The 18,169-nt window shown below is 41.1% G+C and overlaps 1 protein-coding gene across 1 annotated transcript in view; it reads left to right on the forward strand.

Moving 5' to 3' along the window:
• Positions 1-18,169, forward strand: part of LOC115111342 (ankyrin repeat domain-containing protein 13A-like) — a 44,690-nt gene that overhangs the window by 19,554 nt on the left and 6,967 nt on the right. The window contains exons 3-10 of the mRNA XM_029637285.2: positions 5,997-6,121; positions 6,221-6,266; positions 6,362-6,505; positions 6,646-6,835; positions 12,159-12,225; positions 14,223-14,304; positions 14,579-14,640; positions 14,850-14,980. Of these exons, the coding sequence (XP_029493145.2) occupies positions 5,997-6,121; positions 6,221-6,266; positions 6,362-6,505; positions 6,646-6,835; positions 12,159-12,225; positions 14,223-14,304; positions 14,579-14,640; positions 14,850-14,980 (847 nt within the window). The remainder of the gene's footprint in view (positions 1-5,996; positions 6,122-6,220; positions 6,267-6,361; positions 6,506-6,645; positions 6,836-12,158; positions 12,226-14,222; positions 14,305-14,578; positions 14,641-14,849; positions 14,981-18,169) is intronic.

The following is an 18,169-nucleotide window of genomic DNA, read 5'->3' on the forward strand; positions in this document are numbered from 1 at the left end:
TTTCCTTGATCACACACTTTTCATAGGTCGATATTTAGGGTATATATGGACCGATTTAAACGAAAAAAATACCCAAAAGTGATGTTTATGGGACATCGAGGAGTTCCAACAAAGAAGATCGTCAAAGGTAATGAATGTTTTATATTTTATTTCTGCGTTTTGTGTAGCGCCGGCTATGCTAATTATTTTGTTTACGTCCCCTTCAGGTATTTCGGGGTGTTGCATGCTATCAGATAATAGCTTCTCATGCTTTCGCCGAAAAGCACTTTAAAAATCTGACTTGTTGGCTGGATTCACAACGAGTGTAGCTTTAATTCAGTACCCTGCATGTGTGTTTTAATGAACGTTTGAGTTTTAACTAGTGCTATTAGCATTTAGCGTAGTGCATTTGCATTTCCAGATGGCTAGATGGGACGCATGCGTGTCGGGTGGAGTTAACCTGTTGCTTCTACCCGGGACGCTTGCGTCCCAACTAGAGCTCTGGAAATGCAAATGCGCTACGCTAAATGCTAATAGTATTAGTTAAAACTCAAAAGTTCATTAAAATACACATGCAGGGTATCGAATTAAAGCTACACTCGTTGTGAATCCAGGCAACAAGTCAGATTTTTAAAATGCTTTTCGGCGAAAGCATGAGAAGCTATTATCTGATAGCATGCAACACCCCAAAAGACCCACAGGGGACGTAAACAAAATAATTAGCATTTCGGCGTTACACAAACCGCACAATAAAATAGAAAACATTCATTACCTTTCACCATCTTCTTTGTTGGCACTCCTAGATGTCCCATAAACACTATTTGGGTCTTTATTTCGATTAAATCAGTCCATATAAAGCCTAGATATCGTTATATGTAGACTGTGTGATAAACGAAAAAACATCGTTTCAAAACGTAACGTCATTTTTTTAAATTCAAAAGTCGACGATAAACTTTCACAAAACACTTCCAATACGTTTGTAATGCAACTTTAGGTATTAGTAAACGTTAATAAGCGATAAAATTCATCAGGAGGCGATGTAAAGATTATTAGCTGTCCGTCTGGAAAAATGTCCGGCTAGAAACTCAACGAAAATATCCGGTCCTAGACCGGATTAGATACGGTGTCCTGTATGTGTTTGACCAAGAAAAACTTGAAGGGAAATGACAAGACTCTAGACACCCTGTGGAAGCTGTAGGTACTGCAACCTCAGTCAATTAATTGTGGTTCACGTTTATCAATGGGTTCAAGTAGCGCATGGATATATTTTCCCCATTTTCAGTGATCAGTTTTTCCTGTGCTTTTCGATGTAAATGCCGTTCTGGTAAAGCCACAGCAGTGATTTAACCAGTTTTTTAAACGTCTGAGTGTTTTCTATCCACACAGACTAAGCAAATGCATATACTATATTCCTGGCATGAGTAGCAGGGCGCTGAAATGTTGCGCGATTTTTAACAGAATGTTCAAAAAGGTAGAGGGTCGACTGAAGAGGTTAAGAGGTGAAGGCTAGGGGGCACTATTTCCCCATCCAGATGCCCAAAGTAAACTGCCTGCTACTCAGGCCCAGAAACTAGGATATGCATATTATTAGTAGATTTGGATAGAAAACACTCTGAAGTTTCTAAAACTGTTTGAATGATGTCTGTGAGTATAACAGAACTTATTTTGCAAGCGAAAACCCGAGGACAAACCATCCAGGAATCTTTTTTTTCAATGGAAATCTAGAATTCTAAGGCAGTTGCTTGCAGTTTCTATCGCTTCCACAAGATGTCAACAGTCTTTAGAAATTGGTTGATGTTTTTCCTTTGAGAAATGAAGAAGTAGGGCTGTCCAGAACGAGGGTCGGGTGAAGTGTACTGTTGTGGTTGAGGCGCACGACCTGAAAGCACGCTCCACTTTGTTTTCCTCCGGTATTGAACACAGTTTATTCCGTCTTAAATTTTATCGATTACTTACGTTTAAAAATACCTAAAGTTGGATTAGGAAAGTTGTTTGAAATGTTTGGATCAAGTTTACAGGTAACTAATTAGATAATGTGTAGTCATGTTGCGGGAGTTGGAACCGGTGTATTTTCTGAATCATACGCGCCAAATAAATAGACATTTTGGATATATAACGCCAGAATTTATCAAACAAAAGGACCATTTGTGATGTTTAAGAAGTTTAAGGGCACGGTGATGATAGTTTGTAGAGTGATGACCTTTACGGTCCATTGAGGTACTTAACACTGTGTTATAGTGTCCTACCATAATGATTAGATCATTTGTTGCCTGTAAGTTCAATAAATTGTTATAAATGTTTTCGAAAGAAGTGTGGATCATCCTGATTTGGACCATTATAGATTAATGAGATAAATCTATTTTTTGTCCACTTTCATATTCAAAAGGATCCACCTTCCTTGCGAATCATTCCTGACTATTTGCACATTCAGATCAACATTTTTGTTCATGAATATCATCACACCCTTCGAGTTCATTTGTCCATGATAGAAAATTATTTCACCACCCCATTCCTTTTTCCACGCTACTTCATCTAAGATGTAGAGTGAGTTTCCTGTAAACAGTATATGCTATATTCCTTTTCTTTTAGCCATGTAAAGACTGATCTTCTTTTTTTATAATCTGCTAAACCATTACAATTATAACTGGCTATACTTATTTCACCCCTTACCATAACTAGATACTATTCTCAGTCTAAATGGACCATAATTAGTGCTTGTAAAGTTACTGCCATCAGAGGTATTATGAAGGTTAAACTAGAGCTTTCAAATATCTGATATTTAGAATTCAAGAAATAGGTTCTAGGTTCTTTGTTTTATTCCCTTGCCTGTTTGACTGTGAGCCAATGCCACAGATGTTAGAAAATTGAGACAAGAGATTATGTGTGTAGCCAATCTGAGTAGGTTGACGTGTATGATATTGGATGTGATATAGTGAGAGTGTATACGATGTCTGTATAAGAGTAAGACCATAATGTGTGATGCCCAAATAAATAATAACTCTGCCAATTTGCATGGTTGAGTGTCTGTGTGTAACATGTAGTGCATATAGCCTTAATATTCATAATGATAATTGTAATCCATATCGTATCACAATCATAGTTACATCATAATTACCTTTAACATAATTGAAAAAACATCCCAGCATTTCCATAGCAATTGACGTTTCACATGATCATGAAAGAGACCTTGCATTACTCTAGAGATGGCCTCACTACAGTACAAATGTATTCCGTACAATATGTTATTATTCCCCGATGCTCCTATTCTGATATCTTCCCCTTGCTTGTTGTAAACATATAGAAACTTGAAGACAAATACATAAAAAACATAGACAAACAATAAACACGTTAAATTATCAAACAGTTCTCGACAATAGAGGGAGAGAAAGCGAGAGTGAGAGAAGAGGGCGAGATTAGGTGTGTGTGCGTGTGTGTATGTATAAGTCCGTATGTGTAAGCAAGCATGTAATTGAGTGTGTGTGTTCATATCCACTTCATAATGTTCAGATATTTTTACAGTTCCCATACCTTCTTTTTGTAACCTGAAGTCCCTGTAGAATTTAGTACAGCCACAGTGTTATGGAGCTGCCCCGGAATAGCTGTCCATCTATAAAGAGTTTGCCCACAATAATAAAGGCACGCCTACCATCCTCCCTTTGTTGTCTTTGTACCGGATACAGGACGTTCGTTTATCTCCCTTAGAAATTGGTCATTGAGACTGAATTTGGTCCCTTTAAGCTCCCTTCCCCTGCTCAGTCGAGTAGTGAATTTCAAACACAGATTCAACCACAAAGGCAAGGGGGGCTTTCTAGTGCCTCGCAAAGAAGGATACCTATTGGTAGATAGGTAAAAAAAATATATATATTAAACAGACAATGAATATCCCTTTGAGCATGGTGAAGTTATTAATTACACTTTGGATGGTTTATCAATACACCCATTCACTACAAAGATACAGGCGTGATTTCTAACTCAGCTGCCAGAGAGGAATGAAACCACTCTGGGATTTCACAGAGGCCAATGACTTTAAAACAGTTAGAGTTTAATGGCTCTGATAGGAGTATCAACAACATTGTAGTTACTCAATAATACTAACCTAAATGACAGAGTGAAAAGAAGGAAGCCTATAGAGATGTTTTTAAAGAATAATGTGCAAATATTGTACAATCGAGGTGTATTTGTATTTATTGTGGGTCCCCATTAGCCAAGGGAGCAGCTACTCTTCCTGAGGTCCAGCTAAATTTAAAACATTACATTACATTTCACAACACATTAAGTGTGGGCCCTCAGGCCACGACTCTACTACCACTACTCTACAACACAAAGTCCATGTGCACGTCTGTGTATAGTGCGTATGCTATTGTGTGTGCGTGTGCGTGTGCGTGTGTGTGTGTGTGTGTGTGTGTGTGTGTGTCTTTCACAGTCTCCGCTGTTCCAGAAGGCGTATTTTTTTTAATCTGTTTTTTAAATCTGATTTTACTGCTGGCATGAGTTACTTTATGTGGAATAGAGATCCATGTAGTCATGGCTCTATGTGGTACTGTGCACCTCCCATAGTCTGTTCTGGACTTGAGGATTGTGAAGAGACCTCTGGTGGCATGTCTTGTGGTGTATGCATGGGTGTCTGAGCTGTGGGCTAGTAGTTTGAACAGACAGCTCAGTGCATTCAATATGTCAATACTTCTCACAAATACAAGTAGTGATTAAGTCAATCATCTACTTTGAGCCAGGAGAGATTGACATACATATAATTTATGTTAGCGCTCCGTGTACATTTAAGGGTCCGCCGTGCTGCCCTTTTCTGGGCCAATTGTAATTTTCTTAAGTCCCTCTTTGTGGCATCTGACCACACAATTAGACCGTAGTCCAGGTCCAGGCCTGTAGGACCTGCCTTGTTGATAGCGTTGTTAAGAAGATAGAGCAGCGCTTTATTATGGACAGACCTCTCCCCATTTTAGTTACGTTTGTATCATCATGTTTTGACCAGGACAGTTTACAATCCAGGGTTACTCCAAGTAGTTTAATTGCCTCAACTTGCTCAATTTCTACATTATTCATGACAAGATTTAGTTGAGGATTAATGAATGATTTGTCCAAAATACAATGCTTTTAGTTTTTGAAAAATGTAGGATTTATTTATTTATTGCCATCCATCCTGAAACTGACTGAAGCTCTTTTAAGTGATTTCACTTGCTGTGGTAGCTGACGTATATAGTGTTGTGTCATCAGCATACATGGACAGACAGGCTTTACTCTGTGCTAGTGGCAGGTCATTAGTAAAGATTGAAAAAAGTAAGGGGCCTAGACAGCTTCCCTAGGGAATGCCTGACTCTACCTGGATTATGTTAGAGAAGCTTCCATTAAAGAACCTCTATGTTCTGTTAGACAGGTAACTCTCGATCCAAAATATAGCAGGGAATGTAAAGCCATAACACCTATGTTTTTCCAGCAGCAGATTATGATTGATAATGTCAAAAGCTGCACTGATGTCTAACAAAACAGCTCCCACAATATTTTTTATTATCAATTTCTCTCAGCCAATCAGTCATTTGTGTAAGTGTCGTACATGTTGAATGCCCTTCCCCATAAGCGTGCTAAAATCTTCTGTTATTAATTTGTTTACTGTGAAATAGCATTGTATCTGGTCAAACACAGTTTACTAAGGGTTGGTAATAGTCCGATTGGTCGGCTTTTTGAACCTGTAAAGGGTTCTTTGCTATTCTTGGGTAGCAGAATGAATTGCTTCCCTCCAGGCCTGAGGGCACACACTTTCCTATAGGCTTAAATTGAAGAGATGGCGAATAGGAGTGGCAATATCGTCCGCTATCATCCTCAGTCATTTTTCATCTAAGTTGTCAGACCCAGGTGGCTTGTCATTGTTGATAGACAACAATAATTATTTCACCTCTTCCACACTCACTTGACCAAAACAATTATTTGTTTTGAATACATTTGTCATCACAGAAGTGTGGTATATGTTTAAATTAACTTCTCATCATAAACATGTTTGTGTGTAGTGCTGCAGGAGGCGGTCAGCACTGGTGACCCAGAGATGGTTCAGCTTGTGCTCCAGAGGAGAGACTACCTCAAAGCCTCTACAGCCCTGGGAGGAGTACCTGAGCTTCTGAGCAAGATCCGTGAGGTGTTCTCTCTCTGTCTGTTTGCTCCCCTCTCTGAAATGTTTTTCACTCATGCATTTAAATAAAAAAATGTAACGCTGTGAACTCATGCCTCTTTCCAGTCCCCAGATTTCTACATGGAAATGAAATGGGAGTTCACAAGTTGGAGTAAGTTCTAATTGATAACCCCCCCCCCATTTGAATGTGCCATGTGTGGATGTTTGAGACTTTGTTGTTTATGTTGCTTTCCCATCTGTTCCCAGTCCCCCTCGTATCCCGGGTTTGTCCCAGTGATGTGTGTCGGATCTGGAAGAGCGGAGCCAGCTTACGAGTGGACGCCACCCTGCTGGGCTTTGAGAACATGACTTGGATCAGAGGTCGTCGGAGCTACATCTTCAGAGGAGATGGTGAGTCCCCTTTTCCCTGAGTAAGGCTTTCCCACAACAGCGTTCTACTGACCACTATTTCAGCAGGCCGTCTCATCTTTTACCTCGTCTTTTACTCTGTTGGCGTATGTTTCACAGTGTGTGCTTGTGCCCATTGGCAGATACCTGGACTGAGTTGTTGGAGGTGAACCATGACGAAGAGGTGGTGGACACGGACCGCTTTGACATCTCCCGGGAAATAGAGGATGTAACACTGAACTCCATGCAACCTGCCGTACAGGAAGTGGCCAAGCGGCTAACCACGCCCATCGTCAACACTTTTCTGGACACCAGGCACATTGCTTTTGAGAGGTAAGATCCAAACCGTACTACATTTATCTTGTTTTTCTATTGTGTCATATACAGTTGAAGTTGACATACACTTAGGTTGGAGTCATTAAAACCCGTTTTTCAACCATTCCACAAATTTCTTGTTAACCTTTCGAGGGTAGAGGTGGAATGGTAGCGTCCCACCTGGCCAACATCCAGTGAAATTGCAGAGTGAGAAATTCAAAAAATACTCAATTCAAATATTTAACGTTCTTGAAAATATATGTGTTATACATCCAAATAAAGCTTAACTTCTTGTTAATCCAGCCACCATGATAATTTATAGTTAAAACGAGAGGCTGCCTGGATCTTTAATTTAAAGACCCTTGCACCCTTCGGTCTCAACGTATATAGACGAGTCATCCCGCAGTGTTTGTGATTATACCCTGATGAAGACAGCTTGGCTGTCGAAAACTTGGTAATGAAATGTTTGCATCTGAGCTCCTAGAGTGTGCGTTCACTCTTTTATTTTCAAGTTTTCTACTCCGCTAGCCAGCACCTCGTCTTAATAGGTGTGCGTTTCATTTTCTTCTAGATCTTTCTGTTACCCAGTAAACAGCACCCTACCGACAAAAAAAGCTCTTAAACGATGCCGAATGATAATTATTTTCATGACACTGGTCATAGACCCATACAAGATCACTTTGAATATAGCCAAAGGGAGCGTGATAAGATCATTATTTCGGAGTCCCTTTTTGACATGCCGGGAGGTAATTCTGTTTAAGTCTTTTAGAAACATCCGTTTAAGGGAATACTTTAGCTCCCCTAATTCTGACACTTCTATTGAACCAGTAGGTTGCTCTCTTGCACATACTCTGACTCCTTTTAGAAGCAAGAGTTATTTTATACCTCCAGCCAATCGCAATCACTCTATCGAGACATATTGCAGACTTGTGGAAAATGATGTTGGACTTCTCCTTAAGAATAAACAGGGATCCAAATCTTTCCATAATTTACCTAAGAATGAAAAACAAGCTTTACTTGATTTACAATCTGATACGTCAGTCCTTATTTGTCCCGCTGATAAGGGTGGGTCGGTTGTACTCACGGTTGTACTCATGGATAGGACAGCTTATGTACATGAGTGTCATAGACAGCTGCTTGACAACACCTTTTACAAGAAACTCAGAAGTGACCCAACTTCCCAATTTCAGAATACTATCTTGACTGTCCTAGATGGGTATTTAAGTTCTGGTCAGATAACCAAAAAAGAACATGTTTTTTTGGCTATTCAACACCCTAAAATTGCCACTTTCTATACTTTGCCGAAATTACACAAGAATGTTAATCAACCTCCAGGGCGCCCTATTGTAGCGGGCATTGATGCAGTAACGGCCCCTCTTATCTACTTTTGTTTACTTTTTTTTATTAGACCACTCGCAGAACAGCTCCCCTCCTTTGTAAAGGACACCAGCAGTATGATCTCAGAACAGCTCCCCTCCTTTGTAAAGGACACCAGCAGTATGATCTCAGAACAGCTCCCCTCCTTTGTAAAGGACACCAGCAGTATGATCTCAGAACAGCTCCCCTCCTTTGTAAAGGACACCAGCAGTATGATCTCTATCATTGAATCTCTTGATCCTCTCCCTGAGAATACCTTGTTAGTTACTTTTGATGTTGAGTTGTTATACACCAATATTCCACACGAGGGCGGTATTGAAGCAATGGAACATTTTCTTCTGCAACGTGATCCTAATGAACTACCTTCCAGTGCATGCGTTGTAACATTGGCTGAAATGGTACTCACGCATAACTATTTCATGTTTCTAAATGATTTCTTTATTCAGACTAAAGGGACTGCTATGGGATCCCCCATGGCTCCTAACTATGCTCATTTATATGTGGGTTACATGGAGAAACAGTCTATTTTCAATCCTCTCAAAAATGTTTTCTTGCCTCACATCATTATTTGGAAACAATATATTGATGATATTTTTGTTCTATGGAGGGGTGATGCAAAACAGCTCCAGGCGTTCCATGCTTTTCTTAACTCCTGTTCTGAGCATCTGAGATTTACTCTGCAATCTGACACACGTCAAATCAGTTTTCTTGATCTTGTGTGAAGATAATGTTCTATACACTGATCTTTACAGGAAACCTACTGATCGTAACAGTTTGTTGAGGGCTGATAGTTGTCAGCCACTTCCCTTGAAAAATACTTTGCCCTACAGCCAATTCTGTCGAATCAAAAGCATTTGCAAAAAACAATCCGATTTCGACAGAAATATGGCTGAGACGCAAAAAAAGTTCAAGGAGAGGGGCTACAAGAATGATCAGATTAATATTGCCATTGAGAAAATTCTAAACAAAACGAGACATTACCTTTTTCAAGGTCAGTCTCGCAAAAGACGCATTCTTGCGTTCTAACTACCCGCTATTCAAAGTGCTCTGAACAAATTAAGGGAATTGTTCACAAACATTGGCACATCCTAAAATCCGATGATAGTCTCGGTAATGTGTTTTCGGACCTTCCCTTGATCGTATTCTCGCGGGGCAGAAATCTCAGAGACCAATTGGTACACTCTGATTTACCACCCCAAGATATTCCTGAACAACGTCTATTTGCGCTCCTACTGGAAGGAAATTACAAATGTAATGGCTGTGCTCAATGCAATGGCACTTATAAATGTATATCCTTCAAACACCCACAAACAAGGAAATCGATCCCAATAAAAGGTGTCATTACGTGCTCCACTAAGGCAGTTATTTATATATTCCTTGTGGTAAAAATTATGTAGGTAAAACAAAGCGCGAATTAAAAGTACGTATCTCAGAGCATCGTAGCACCATTAGGTGTAAAAACTTTACTTATCCAGTTGCGGCCCACTTCTTGGAGGCAGGCCACTCGATTTCGTCTCTGCATAATATTGGCATCGAACATGTCACCCTGCCTAGGAGAGGGGGTGACCTTGATAATTTATAGTTAAAACGAGAAGCTGCCTGGATCTTTAATTTAAAGACCCTTGCGCCCTTCGGTCTCAACGTAGACTTTGATCTGAAGCCATTCTTGTGATTATTGTGACTTTGCCATTGTAATTGTTTGTAAACTTGTGTAGTCAAATTAATCTATGATCGTATGCTATCCATTTGTTGTTTGTATGCTGTTCTTTGTATGACATTTTAATATTTGATTATTAACCAATGATATTAGGCCACTCTTGGCCATGATTACAGACACCCGTGTCTTTTGACACTATATAAATGAGTCATCCCGCAGTGTTTGTGATTATACCCTGATGAAGACAGCTTCGCTGTCGAAACGTTGGTAATGAAATTTTTGCATCTGAGCTCCTAGAGTGTGCGGCTCTTTTATTTTCAAGGCACTCCGAAAGGTCCCAATTACATCAAATGGTCCTTTTGTTCGATAATGTCCTTCTTTATATCCATAAAAACTGTTTAGCTGGCACGCTTCAGTCAATAATCCACCCATTTTCCCTCCATCAAAATGCATACAAAATGAATCCCAAACATTACTAATAAACTTTTCCAAACAACGATGATAATCAAACCTTAGTTTATTTGCGTATTAGGATACCTATCAAATTTAAGACGGAGAATCGTTGTCTTCACCGGAGAAAAATACCAAAGAACGCGTTTTCTTCCACGCGCTTGGAAACACTATAGCCAAAATGGAAGCCACCTAGAAAAACTACAATTTCTGGGTAATTTTTCCAAAAACCAGTCTGAAACTCTTTCTAAAGACTGTTGACATCTAGTGGAAGCCCTAGGAACTGCAATCTGGGAGGACTTGGCCTTATAATTAAAGTAATAGCCATTGAAAAAAGTGATAAGCTGAAAAATTTTTTTGGGGGGGGGGGGTTTGTCCTCGGGGTTTCGCCTGCCATATCAGTTCTGTTATACTCATAGACATTATTTTAACAGTTTTAGAATGTTTTCTATCCAAATCTACCAATTATATGCATATCCTAGCTTCTGGGCTTGTGTAACAGGCAGTTTACTTTGGGCACGCTTTTCATCCGGAGGTCAAAATACTGCCCCCTGTCCCAGAGAGGTTTAACAAACTATAGTTCTGGCAAGTCGGTTAAGACATCTACTTTGTGCATAACAAGTCATTTTTCCAACAATTGTTTACAGACAGATTATTTCACTTATAATTCACTGTATTACAATTCCAGTGGGTCAGAAGTTGACATACACTAAGTTGGCCGTGCATCTAAACAACTTGGAAAATTCCAGAAAGGATGTCATTGCTTTAGAAGCTTCTGATAGGCAAATTGACATCATTTGAGTCAATTGGAGGTGTCAATTGTAGACCTCCACAAGTCTGGTTCATCCTTGGGAGCAATTTCCAAACGCCCAAAGGTACCACGTGTACTATTGTTTGTACAGGTGAACAAGTATAAACACCATGGGACCACGCAGCCGTCATACCACTCAGGAAGGAGACGCATTCTGTCTCCTAGAGAAGAATGTACTTTGGTGCGAAAAGTGCAAATCAATCCCAGAACAACAGTAAAGGACCTTGTGAAGATGCTGGAGGAAACCGGTACAAAATACTATATCCACAGTAAAAACGAGTCCTATATCGACATAACCTGAAAGGCTGTTCAGCAAGGAAGAAGCCACTGCTCCAAAACCGCCATTAAAAAGCCAGGCTACGGTTTGCAACTGCACATGGGAACAAAGATCGTACTTTTTGGAGAAATGTCCTCTGGTCTGATGAAACAAAAAAATAACTGTTTGGCCATAATGACCATCCTTATGTCTGTAGGAAAAAGGGGGAGGCTTGCAAGCCGAAGAACACCATCCCAACCGTGAAGCACGGGGGTGGCAGCATCATTTTGAGCTCTGACCTCAATCTCATAGAAGATGTGTGGGCGGAAATGAAAAGGTGTGTGCGTGCAAGGAGGCCTAAATGCCTGACTCAGTTACACCAGCTCTGTCAGTAGGAATGGGACAAAATTCACCCAACTTATTGTGGGAAGCTTGTGGAAGGCTACCCGAAACGTCTGACCCAAGTTAAACAATTTAAAGGCATTGCTACCAAATACTAATTGAGTGTATGTAAACTTCTGACCCACTGGGAATGTGATGAAAGACATTATAGCTGAAATGAATCACTCTCTACTATTATTCTGACATTTAAAATAAAGTGGTGATCCTAACTGACCTAAGACAGGGAATTTTTACTAGGATTAAATGTCAGGAATTGTGAAAAACTGAGTTTAAGTGTATTTGGCTAAGGTGTATGTAAACTTTCGACTTCAACTGTAAGTCTTCGTTGAAGGACAAGTAAACTTGTACAGGGTTTTATAGTAACAGGACTCCAAATTGTTTTCCACAGAAATAAATCTGGGATTTGGGGTTGGAGGAGTGACAAAACGGAAGTTGTCAGTGGTTTCGAGGCTAAGGTTCGTGCATTTATTATAACATTCTTGCCCTGTTAATGTTTAATTATTTTGTTGCTTGTCTAGGTTTACTGACCTTACACAAGTTCCTTTCTTTAAAGCTGCAATGAAATCAAATCAAACTGTCACATGCGCCGAATACAACAAGTGTAGACTTTAACGTGAAATGCTTACTTACAAGCCCTTAACCAACAGTGCAGTTCAAGAAGAGTTAAATGATTGACCAAATAGACTAAAATAAAAAGTAATAATAAAAAGTAACACAATAAGAAAAACAATAACGAGGCTATATACAGGGGACACCGGTATCGAGTCAGTGTGCGGGTGTACCGGTTAGTTTAGGTAATTTGTACATGTAGGTGGGTGTGAAGGGACTATGCATAGATAATGAACAGCGAGTAGCAGGAGTGTACAAAAGGGAGGGGGGTCAATGTAAATTGTCCAGTGGGATTTTTATTAATTGTTCAGCAGTCTTATGGCTTGGGGATAGAAGCTGTTGAGGAGCCTTTTTGTCCTAGACTTGGCGCTCTGGTACCACTTGCCGTGCGGTAGCAGAGAAAACATTCTATAACTTGGGTGACTGGAGTCTGACAATTTTATGGGCTTTCCTCTAACACCGCCTATTGTATAGGTCCTGGATGGTAGGAAGCTTGGCCCCAGTGATGTACTGGGCTGTTCGCACTACCCTCTGTAGTGCTTTACGGTCAGATGCCGAGCAGTTGCCATACCAGGCGGTGATGCAACCAGACAGGATGCTCTCGATGGTGCAGCTGTTGAACCTTTTGAGGATCTGGGAACCCATGACAAATATTTTCAGTCTCCTGAGGGGGAGAAGGTTTTGTTGTACCCTCTTCATGATTGTCTTGGTATGTTTGGACCATGATAACTCGTTGGTGATGTGGACATCAAGGAACTTGAAACTCTTGACCCACTCCACTACAGCCCTGTCGATGTTAATGGCAGCCTGTTCGGCCTGCCTTTTCCTGTAGTACATGATCAGCTCCTTTGTCTTGCTCACATTGAGGGAGAGGTTGTTGTACTGGCACCACACTGTCAGTTCTCTGACCTCCATATAGGGCCATCTCATCTTTGTCGGTGATCAGGCCTTCCACTGTTGTGTCATCAGCAAACTTAATGGTGTTGGAGTCGTGTTTGGCCACACAGTCGTGGGTGAACAGGAAATACAGGAGGGGATTAAGTACACACCCCTGAGGGGCCCCAGTGTTAAGGATCCGTGTGGCAGACGTGTTCTTGCCTACTCTTACCACCTGGGGGAAGTCCAGGATCCAGATGCAGAGGGAGGTGTTTAGTCCCAGAGTCCTTAGCTTAGTGATGAGCTTTGTGGGCACTATGGTGTTGAACGCTGAGCTGTAGACAATGAACAGCATTCTCACATAGGTGTTCCTTTTTTCCAGGTGAGAAAGGGCAGTGTGGAGTGCGATTGGGATTGCATCATCTGTGGATCTGTTGGGGCGGTATGCGAATTGGAGTGGGTCTTGGATGTCCGGGAGGATGCTGTTGATCAGCAGTAGAAACAATAACAAAGCATACTCCCCACCCCTGTTTTGCTTAAAGGCTGAGGGATGGTGCTGGAGAAATGTAACCGGATCTCTTATTCATAGACCAAGCTATAGATGTGTTGGACTGACCATCCATGATATCAAAATTATAGTTTCAACCATGTTTTGGGGCTATATAGTGTTTTACATATAAACATTTGTGTAAAACAAGCTTATACTTTGGGTTCTGATGGGGTACGGCAGTTGAACTATGCTCATTAGTCATTTTAAAGTTATATTCTTCAAGAATCAATGGGTACATATCATTAATTTACAAATCCCAAAATTGATGTAGCAACTGCTGATTGCCCCTTTAATTTGTCAATATCTATAGTAGATTGACAGCTTTTATTAAAGGCTCAGTAGTGTTATTTCCTTGTAGCAGTAAAGGGAAGAATAGTATGCTGTATACTGCATGAGTTGTTTTTCTTTTCATTGCAGGTTTTCACTGTGAACAATGTAAATGTGGTGATCCGGACGAGGACAGAGCATCTCACCGATGAGGAGAAAGCTAGAATAAAAAGTAAACTCTATAATTCCTCTAGGTGGAGGTAGAGAGACATAACAATTAGTGTCTGAAATGGCCCCCTATCCCTATATAATGCACTACTTCTGGTCTACGAGAGATGGTCCTCATCTCAATGTTTAATAAGCTGCGTCTTTAGTCAGCTACACTGTCAGTTATAATAACCCAGAGATAGTACACAGACCCTAAATGGCCTGGCTCAGTTTAGGAGCAGACTTGTTGGAGACCAGCGCTGTGTCTGACACAACACATTGTCTCTTCTGTCTTCTAGGTGAGAGGAATGTTCTGGAGTCTCTTCTTGGGACTGTGGAGCAGCAGATCAGTGCTCAAGGGGTAAGAGATCAGTAGACCAGGATTTAAGGTTATGGAGGATTATCTAATCTAATTGTTTTATTACTTAGCTACATAAACAGAATTTTACTTGCCTTTTTGACTTCAATAAGAACGCTTCGTCTTGGTTCATGTTTGCTTCAATGAGAACACTCAACTTGGTTTGTAATGGGTTCAATAAAAACACTCAACTCTGTTCGTATTCTGGATAGGACCTCACTCTGGAGTACGCAACACCCACCAACCCCACCGCTATCACACCAGAGGAGTACTTTGACCCTGAGTTTGACCTTGAAGACAGAGACATTGGCCGGCCCATTGAACTCACCATCCGAACCCAGAAGTAAGAAAATGCTGCTAAGCAAGGCTTTTTCATTAATATTCATGTCATCAGAAGTCTTGATTGTTTTTATAATGGTTTCCCTCAGTTCATATGAAGGTGTTGGTGTCTAGGTTTTAGCATAAGAGTGGTTGTATTGAGATGGGACTACATTGCAGTTCGGTTGAACTACAAAACATCAGATCTACAAATCACCCTGCATCCCAAATAACTACTCATGATGTGATTAAGATTAGTCATTCTTCACCTCCCATTGCGCAAACTGATTCTTAGGCACTGTTACGAATCCCTTTTGGCCCGACAGTCTAGGGGGGGATGGTAATAAGACCCATAACATAACTCATGCAAATTATAATTGTGACAAAGTAAAAGTGAGAACGAAAAAACCACGACAACTGAAATCTACCGTCAAACTCAAGGTTTAATTGTAAACACACAGTAATGGGGGGGGGAGCAGGAAAAGGGGCTGAGCTGGACCCAAGGAAAGAAACAATAAGTATTCAAAAACACCCCTAAGCTAGACAAGCCTACTTTAACAATAGCTAACTAACCAAAAATACAGTGGGTGGTCCACCCAGTTCTAACTAGTGTATTTAACAAAGTCTACCTACGGGTAGTGTATGCCCATGGGCGACTTGTCTTGGTTTCCCCTTTTCCCACCAGCAAACAAACACCATAACCAAAACAATACTCACAGGTGATGAAAAAGTGCTATGGAGGTGCTCAAACAAAAGAGAGGTTAATACACAAAGCGAGAGTGAAACAGAGAGATTTACAGAGAGATTGAGCAAACAACTGATGGGGTTTTTAAACCAAGGGAAAGGAACTGTGATTGGGTAGGAAACAGGAGGTGTCTTCTGATTGATGATTGATTGTTGACTGATTGGAGAGTTATGATTTTCATTATCCGTAACACTCCCACCCTTAAAAGAGCAACCCTAGGGGGGATTGCGACTACAGTATTTCAATGAATACTCACAACAATAACAAAGTCAACAACCTTGCAAAACATACAACAATCATTACACACGAGACAAAGCATCCGCAAACACATTATCAGAACCCTTTTTGTGGCGGATCTCCAAATTATAATTCTGTACAATCAGCGCCCAATGCATAAGGCGCTGGTTCTACATTCGGTGGAGAAAAACTAAGGGGTTATGGTCAGTATATACAATCACTGGTAGGGCACTGGAACCAATATATACTTCAAAGTATTGCAGAGCCAACAACAAAGCAAGAGCTTCTTGTTCTATTGTCGCATAGTTTGTTTGACATTTATTAAATTTACGGGAAAAATAACAAACGGGATGATCCACTCCACTCTTGTCCTGCTGCAGTAGAACAGCACCAGCACCTCTGGCACTAGCATCTACCTCAAGTTTGAACGGTTGTTCAAAATCCGGAGCAGCAAGTACAGGGGTACTACATAAGAGTGCTGTCGCAGATTCAAAAGCTCTCTTACAATGAGGGGACCACACAAATGGTCTAGCTGGACAAAGCAAAATCGGTCAATGGAGCAACTACCGCAGAGAAATTTTTATAGAAGCTACGGTAGTAGCCAACCATCCCTAAAAAGCGGCGTAGCTCTCGTCTGGTGGTAGGTGCAGGGAATGCAGTTATAGCCAAGACCTTGGCATCAACAGGGCGCACCGGTCCATGGCCGACCCCTTCCCGAGATAGGTAACAGTAGCCTTCCCAAACTCGCACTTTGCCAAGTTCAGGGTTAGAGAAGCAGCTGCCAACCGTTCACATACTACCCTTACAGAGTCAACCTGATCTGACCACTCAGACGAATAAATCACTAGGTCATCAAGGTATACACTACAATTAGGAACGCCAGCTAATACGGAGTTAACCAGTCGTTGGAAAGTGGCTGGTGCATTTCGCATCCCAAAAGCCATGACTGAGTACTGTAGGAAGATGTCTGGGGTCACAAAGGCAGAAATCTCAGATGCACGTGAAGTTAACGGAACCTGCCAGTAACCTTTTAAGAGGTCCAACTTAGTTACATATTTAGCAGCACCAATAGTGTCGATACAGTCGTCCAGTCTGGGTAACGGGAACGAATCTGGCATTGTGACAGAATTTACCTTTCGATAATCCGTACATAACCTGGACGTACCATCAGGTTTAGGAACCAAAATGCAAGGAGAACTCCAAGGGCTGGAACTTGGCGTAGCCAGGTCATTCTCCAACCAATATTTCACCTCATCCCTCATTATCTTCCTCTTGGAAGCGTTGATACGATATGGGTGTTGCTTGATAGGTGTAGCATTTCCAATATTAATGTCATGTTCCAACACGTTTGTGCGAGTAGGAACGTCATTAAAGAGACATGGAAAACTGTAGTAGCCACACAATATCATTAGCCTGTCTGTCCGTTAAATGAACCAGACCTGACTGGATAGACAGCAGCATCCCGGACGAGCCCCCACTTATGTTACGAATCCCTTTTGTGGCGGATCTCCAAATTATAATTCTGTACAATCAGCTGCTCACGAGTGACTGGTAACTGTATTGCATCAGCAATAAGTTCAACGTTCTTTGATTCTTTCCTGGGCTGTTTGTCAGAGGTGATCAGCTTCTCAGAGGTATCACACAATCCATCCTCTTGATCAACCTCTTTGAACAGAACAGTGTTCGACAAATCTATCACGTCACCCTCTTGTAGTGCCTGAGCACGAGTGACAGCACAAGCGGGGAACACATGTGGATAACTCTGTGCCAGCTCATTAGAGAGAGAGTGGTCACTTTTATTCAATACTTCCAATACGGGTACTACCTTTCCTCCGGCAATATCGTTACCCATTATAAAGGTCACACCTTTTACTGGCAACATAGGACGTACCCCCACTCTGAATATTCCACTGATTAACTCAGTGTACTTTCACAAAGTGCAATGGCACTGGGACAAAACCCATTTCAATACCCTGCACTAACACACTGGAACCACAGTATGTATCGTCAGATAAGGGCAACACATCAGACAATATAAACGACTGCGCCGTACCAGTATCTCTAAGGATTTTAACTGGACGCTGAGACGCTTCGTTAGGGACACAAACCCCTCGGAAATGAATGGTTCATAACTACGGTCGGGGACTGAGACTTTCAAACTACAGTTACCCTGAGGCACCTGTTTTGTTGCAGACCTCACAACCGTAGGAATTAGAGCAACACCTGTTGGTG

The sequence above is a fragment of the Oncorhynchus nerka genome, linkage group LG27 (assembly GCF_034236695.1).
Source record: "Oncorhynchus nerka isolate Pitt River linkage group LG27, Oner_Uvic_2.0, whole genome shotgun sequence".
In the NCBI taxonomy this organism is placed as follows: domain Eukaryota; kingdom Metazoa; phylum Chordata; class Actinopteri; order Salmoniformes; family Salmonidae; genus Oncorhynchus; species Oncorhynchus nerka.